At 47.5% G+C, this 7,361-nt stretch overlaps 1 protein-coding gene across 1 annotated transcript; it reads left to right on the forward strand.

The window, feature by feature from the left end:
• The first annotated feature begins 1,206 nt into the window (after positions 1-1,206).
• Positions 1,207-6,521, forward strand: LOC134298434 (uncharacterized). The gene is made up of 2 exons (XM_062978659.1): positions 1,207-2,969; positions 6,198-6,521. Exons 1-2 carry the CDS (start codon positions 1,422-1,424, stop codon positions 6,237-6,239), a joined length of 1,590 nt encoding a protein of 529 aa, XP_062834729.1. The 5' UTR covers positions 1,207-1,421; the 3' UTR covers positions 6,240-6,521.
• The last annotated feature ends 840 nt before the right edge of the window (positions 6,522-7,361 follow it).

The following is a 7,361-nucleotide window of genomic DNA, read 5'->3' on the forward strand; positions in this document are numbered from 1 at the left end:
GTACATTCTTGGACAACAAATTGTCTGCCATTCAATTGCTGTGGAGAAGAACTGAAGATAACTTACTAGAGCTGGTGAGGCATGTAACATAGGCTACTGGATGATTGAGGATACGATGTTGAGATGCACTGTTTCACTTTTATAGGACCACATATATTGTCTTGAGCAGGCTTGCTTGGAAAGATGGCTAGTTTCCTTCTTCAATCTCTTAGTGTTTATGAATGTCAGAATGCTGGTGCCAAATGTCTGGATTGTTCAGATGTCAATGACACATTTGGATGAAATGTGCTGCAATGAGAAAAGCTCTACATGCCCTTAAGACACATTTTCTAGTCATTTCTTTCTGTTTGCTGCTTTCCCATCCAGGTGAAATCATGCTGAACTAAAAGTCAAGACTAAAGCATAGATTTCCCTAGGGATTTATCCAACTTCAAAGACACATTGTAAAGAGGACAACAAAGCCAAGGAGCAGTCAGGTAGTAAATGGAAGCTTGGCTTCAATGTGATTTGTCTCAGCACGGAGGAAGCCTGTGATTAAACTGCAAATGTGGCAAAAGCAATTTATTTAAACACAATCACTGCTGCATCTCATCCAGTTCATTTAGAGCAGATTCTCCAGTATGCTAAGAGCTGCCAATCAATGACCGCTAATTAATAAGGAGATCGCTGTTGCCTTCTCCTTAGACTAGACCAAAACAGTCCAATTGCACAAGTTGCTTACCAAAACAGTCCAGTTGCACAAGTGCTTAAAATCATTAGAGATAATCAGTGTCTCTTAATCATCTAGCAAGCTCTTCATAGTTAATTAATTATGTCAAGGGAGGTCTATAAAGAAAAGACAAGAATGCTATCAGAGGTTTCTGTTACCTTTCCGCTCTGAAATTCTTCATGAAAAAGTATCTGCATACTTTGAAACACAGTATATAACAACAGCTTAGACAGTTCTTGTCTTTATGATTTCTAAAACTCCAATTATGACTAATATATTATTTATCATGGGGTTTTATTCTGGAAATTTTGTCATGAATTTTGCATATATTAGGGCGAGTAGTTTGTTTCTTTTTCTTGCTAGATGTTGGGGATAGTTTCGTATACATATTTTAAACTCAAAATTCATGGATGAATTTCTTCAAATAAATTATTCTGAAAGTACATTTTTAATGGAAAGAAATTGTGGGGACAGGGGGTGAAGATGTATTATTTTGTGTCAGAACCCTGCTACTAGAGCCTGGATGTGGCTCTGAGTTTCAGGGTCACTGACATTGATAAGACACCTGCGGCTCAGGACTTGGAGAAGAAACGGCTGCTGGACTTGGCGGGGAATTTGCGCGGGGTTTTACTGAGCGGGAAGAGACTGTTCAAATGAGGGGGAGGGTATATAAAGGAGGGTTGGCCGTAGTATCCCATTCTTGGCTTTTCTGATGTTCATGTTTCCTACAGTAAAAGTTTCTGGTGATATCGCAGAGAGTCTTGTGTGTTCATTCAGGAGCGGCTGTGGTGAGCTGACACTAAGCCAAGAATACGGACACCATCCCGCTGTAGCGGTGAGGTGTAACATGCAAGTGGAGGATGAAGAGCTCTTGGGCGCAGGAGGAGGAAGGTCGGAAAGGGCCACTCCCGAGCCGGACGCTGAGTTCCACCAGCTGGCGGCCCTGGCGTCATCCACCGCTTATGCCCAGCCAAATGGGGTAACCCAGAGGCGCGGAGTGGTGCGGGGAGATAGCACCGGAGGAGAGGAAGGTTCACCTTCCCCAGGCCCGCAAAGGATGGTGTTTCTGGAGGAGAGGATGTCGGCGATGGAGACCACCCTGGCAGTGATGTCGAGGGCGATGGAGCGCCTGGCGGTTTTGGCGGAGCCGGAGAGAGGAAGGGAACTTCGGGCTAGCTCAATGTGGGACGTGAGCATGGGAAGCAGCCAGGGCTTTGCAGACCTCCCAGCACCGAAGGGAAGGGAAATGCGAAAGGAGCCCGGTGCCCGGCCCAAGATCCAAACAAGCCTGACGCGGGTGGAGGAGAGTGACGACGAAGGGGAAAAGCCTCCGAGAATCCCGGCTACGCTCCCAACTGAGACCCTGGTGCCCCTGGCGAATGCCGGGCGTGGCACAGGGCCAAGAGAAGCAGCAGCGGGGCCCACTGGTCCGCAAGGGGGCTTGCGACGGGCGGAGAATTGGGGATTGCCACCACAGGGACCCCTACCGAGACGAGAGGAACTAAGGATCGATTTTGGGGGAGAGTCCTCTGAACTGGATTTTTTCCTGACCACGGTGAGGGGCTATATGGAGGACAATGCTCACACTTTTAGAACGGAATCCAGCCGGGTACGGGCCATTGGTGCAGTGTTGAAGAGGGGAGCGGCCAGCTGGTACGTTCAACTGCACGCGCGGCGCGACCCATGTCTGGGGTCACTCCGACGCTTTATGGGGGCCCTGGAGACCCGTTTCCGAGATCCACTGGAGCAGATCCGGGCGAGGGAGAAGTTGAAGACCGTCTCCCAGGGGCAGAGATCGGTATCTGAGTATGCGGAGGAGTTCCAATGCCTCGCTGAAAAGGTGCCGGAATGGTCTGCAGTGACAAAGATAGAACTCTTCAAAGAGGGGCTCAGGCGGGAGATCCTCTCCTGGGCGGTGCATCGTGATGAGCCTGACACACTGCGCGGATGGATTCAGCTGGCGGGGCGCATCGAGACATCGCTGGCCCAGGCGAGGAGGCACCGAGGAGGGCTACAGCAGCGGCCGCAGATGAAAGAGGGGAGCCGGAAGGAGGGATCAACCCCAGCCGGGAGGAGAACGGAGCCGACAGGGAACGTGAGCACCAGCAGGAGGGGCTGCTTCGTGTGCGGCCGTTTGGGCCACAGGGCTGCCGAGTGCTGGCAGAGAAAAGGGGAAGGCGGAGGCCCGCCCAAACCAAGAGCCGTGGCAGGGAAACGCGCCGAGGAAGAACCACCGATGAGGCACCACTCGGGGGGGTTGGTAAGTCAGGACAAAGCCATGATAGTGGTCCCCATTCAGCTTGAAAGTGGCAGCAAACAAGCAACCTGCAAAGCATTTGTGGATTGTGGATGTTCCAGGAACATCATCTCCCCTGAATTAGCCGAGGGATTGGGATGCGAAAGAACGAACCTAGAATCCCCAATAGCTTTTTCGCAGTTGGACGGATCCACAGCATCGGGATCATTAGCTAAGTACAGTGCCGAAGATGTAAAGTGTAAGATAGGGAGTTGGGAAGGAAAGGTATCATTTGTGATATCACAAATAGCCAGCTATAATGTTATACTAGGCATGCCATGGCTGGGGCAGGCCAACCCGCAAATCAACTGGGAGGATAAGAGCATGATCTTCAGGATGAAGTTGGAAGAAGGGAGCCAGGAAGTGGAGAGGGAGCCGGGGAAAAGGGGGGAGGAAGACTCTATCAGGATAGCAGAACTGGCAGATAAATTACCCCCAGAGTATCGGGATTTTGTGGACGTATTTGATGAGAAGGAAGCAGACAGTTTCCCACCGAAGCGGAGAGTTGAAGTGAAGATAGAGCTAGTCCCAGGAGCAGAGCTTCCCAAGGCAAAAATATACCCAATGTCGGCTAGGGAAAAGGAGGAACTGAGAAAATACATTGATAAAAACCTAGCGAGGGGTTTCATAGAGCCTTCAAATTCCCCTTTAGGGGCGCCTGTGTTGTTCAGGCGGAAAAAGGACCAAACGCTGAGGCTCTGCATTGACTACAGGGGCCTGAATGCAATCAGTTCTGTAAATAAATACCCCCTACCCTTAGTGAAGGACTTGATCGCCCAGTTATCGGAGGGACAGATATTCACTAAATTGGACTTAATTGAAGCGTACCATAAATTGCAGATCAAACCAGAGGACAGGTGGAAGACGGCCTTCTCCTGTGCATTCGGATTATTCAATTATCGTGTGCTCCCCTTCGGTTTGTGCGGCGGAGGTGCCGCGTTCATGCAATTAATCAACGAAGTGTTGCATCCATTGTTGTACAAGGGAGTCTTTGTTTTTTTAGATGACATATTGATAATATCTCGGACTAAGGAGCAACACATAGAACTAGTCAGGGAAGTCCTGCAAAAGTTGAGAGAAGCAAAACTGTATGCGAAGCTTGCCAAGTGCGAGTTCAATAAAGGCCAGATAGACTTTCTGGGGTATAGGATTTCCTCCCAGGGAGTGGCGATGGACCCTGCGAAGGTAGAAGACGTGAGGGGGTGGGAAGCCCCCAAAACACGGAAACAGCTGCAATCCTTCCTAGGGTTCGCAAACTTCTATAGAACATTTATCAAGGACTTTGCGCGCCTCACTTTGCCATTAACGGATTTGTTAAAGACTAAAGGCAGGGGAGAAACAGCCAAAGTGAAGGCCCCAGGGGCCAAACTGACCTGGACAATAGAATGCCAGGAAGCTTTCGAAGCCCTTAAAAAGCGTTTTACTGAGGAGCCTGTCCTACAGCACCCTGATATGTCTAAAGCCTTTGTATTACATTGCGATGCGTCAGACCGGGCATATGGGGCAGTTCTGCTACAGAAAGACGAGGGGGGGAACCTGAAGCCATGTGGCTATCTGTCAAAAAAGTTTAGCGATACAGAAAAAAACTGGCCAATTTGGGAGAGAGAAGCCTTAGCTATTCTAAAAGCACTAGAGTGCTGGAGACACTTTCTGGAAGGAAGTGGAACACCGTTTGAGGTGTGGACTGATCATAGAAATTTACAGTATCTAAGATCCCCTCGTAAACTATCGGCGAAGCAAATTAGATGGGCCCAATATTTCAGCCGTTTTGATTTCAGACTCAGATTCTTCCAGGGGAAACATAACATACTCGCTGACGCTCTCTCTCGGATGCCTCAGCACGGGGGAGGAATTCAGGAATCTGAAGGGAGCCTATTCCTAGATAAGCAATGGGGCCTGGCAGTACTAACTCGAGCACAAGCGGCCAAAGAAAACAAACGTACTGCCATTTCCACGGGGGGAGGAGAAATATGGGAGGAAGAGTTGAAGCGAGCGTATGGAATGGACAAATGGTTACAAACTAACAAAGAAAAGGGAGAATTGGGTGGGGATTTGGTGTTTGTAAATAAGAAATTGTATATCCCTGAATGTTTAAGACGAGAAATGTTAAGGAAGTACCATGATAACAAAGGTGCGGGTCATCTAGGCCCCACCAGGACTATTAAACTGTTGGCCAAACAATGCTGGTGGCCCGGAATGAGGAAAGACGCCAGGGGGTACGTCACGCAGTGTGAATTATGTGCAGAGGGAAAAACACCACCGGGGAAGCCCCAGGGGCTATTGCAGAAGGTGGTGGAGCCCATGAGGCCATGGGAATGCGTAGCCATGGATTTTGTAGGCGAACTACCCCCCAGCAGAGGCCACAGATACATTTGGACAATATTGGACATATTCTCAAAACAGGCACACTTTGTGGCCCTGCCAAAACTCCCTTCAGCTGAAAAACTTGCTGATTTGTATGTGAAGCATGTATATCGCCTACATGGGTGTCCCGACAAAATAATTAGCGACCGGGGAGTCCAATTTACTGCAAAATTTTGGGGAAAATTCTTACAGCTGTTAGGAGCAGAAAGGAACCTGAGCTCGGCCTTTCATCCCGCGACCAACGGGGGGGTCGAACGTACCCAACAGACACTGTGCCAATTCTTAAGGATGTACACCAATTATAGACAGGATGATTGGGCGGACCTTCTACCGTTTGCTGAGATGGCTTTTAACGGGGCCGTACATTCGGCCACAGGTCGTGCCCCATTCGAAATAGTATACGGACAGGAGGTAGCACCTTTCCCCAGGCTACCCGAGTGGAAGGAAGGGGAGGGCCAGACCGACGAGGAATGGCCGGCCAAAATCAAGCAAGGGTGGCAAACCGTGGTAGAGGCATTGCGGGAAACACAAAAGAAGTACAAGCTCTTTGCGGATCGTAGGCGCCGAGAGGGGGACAAATTGGGCGAAGGAGATCTGGTTTGGCTGAGCACAAAAAACCTAAAATTGGGATTCCCATCCAAGAAATTGGCTCCACGCTATATAGGACCATTCAGGGTAGCAAAAAGAATAAACGAAGTGACCTATGAGCTGAGGCTACCCAAGGACCTAGGAAAGGTACACCCGGTATTCCATTGCAGCCTGTTAAAAAAGTATAAAGGAACTCTGGACAGCGGAGAACAATAGTTGTGTTTAATCTTTTCCTTCCAGGACGAAGGGGAGGAGGACGCCATGTCAGAACCCTGCTACTAGAGCCTGGATGTGGCTCTGAGTTTCAGGGTCACTGACATTGATAAGACACCTGCGGCTCAGGACTTGGAGAAGAAACGGCTGCTGGACTTGGCGGGGAATTTGCGCGGGGTTTTACTGAGCGGGAAGAGACTGTTCAAATGAGGGGGAGGGTATATAAAGGAGGGTTGGCCGTAGTATCCCATTCTTGGCTTTTCTGATGTTCATGTTTCCTACAGTAAAAGTTTCTGGTGATATCGCAGAGAGTCTTGTGTGTTCATTCAGGAGCGGCTGTGGTGAGCTGACAATTTTGAGTACAACATTCCTTGTTTCTCAGGCATGTTCAGTGGTTACAAAGGACTTCATGAATATCTGTTTAGTTAAGTACCAAATACTTGAAAGTAGTATAGATTTTGACAGCCCACATGATTATTATTATTATTATTTTATTGTATGACACAGCAAACAAGATAGATATGCTGGATTTTGTATCACAAAATCACAAGTCGAACACTTCCCAAGTGTCTAGGACTGTGTGGTGTATTTTCAGATGATGCGTGCAGATCCCAGTAGGGTGGCCTTTTGCAGTTGGCAGATCGTAATTTTGTCAATGTCTATTGTTTCCATTATTTATTTATTTATTTATTTATACTCCACTTTTTCTCTCCACAAGGAGACTCAAAGTGGCTTACATTAAAAGCATTCCAATACTCATGTCACTGAATTTACCAATGTTTACAGGGACAAATGTTCCTCCATGACATCAGTGTCAAGGATACAGATTTAATTGTCATCACACAAAATAATAGAAAGAATATGGGAGATACCTCTAGTAATGGTTCCTTGATTCATCAAAAAAAAAGGAAAACATCCCAAAGAAAGAATGGACTGCCACATGAAAAATAGGCTTGGCAACTTTTAAAATGGCTCTAGTACCTTTTCTTTTAAGAACACTTGATCTGCTGATATTAACAACTTGCCTTGTCTAACTGCATGCCATTAAAATCTTCATTTTATGATGTTTGCATACACAACCTCTGTTTAAGGTAAAAATAAAAGCTAAACTAACTAGCAGTCCTAGAAGAAATTAATCCAACTTTACACAACCAAAAATAACATAAAAACATGTTTCTTGTACTAGTTAGG

This window comes from Anolis carolinensis, chromosome 4 (assembly GCF_035594765.1).
Source record: "Anolis carolinensis isolate JA03-04 chromosome 4, rAnoCar3.1.pri, whole genome shotgun sequence".
NCBI lineage: Eukaryota > Metazoa > Chordata > Lepidosauria > Squamata > Dactyloidae > Anolis > Anolis carolinensis.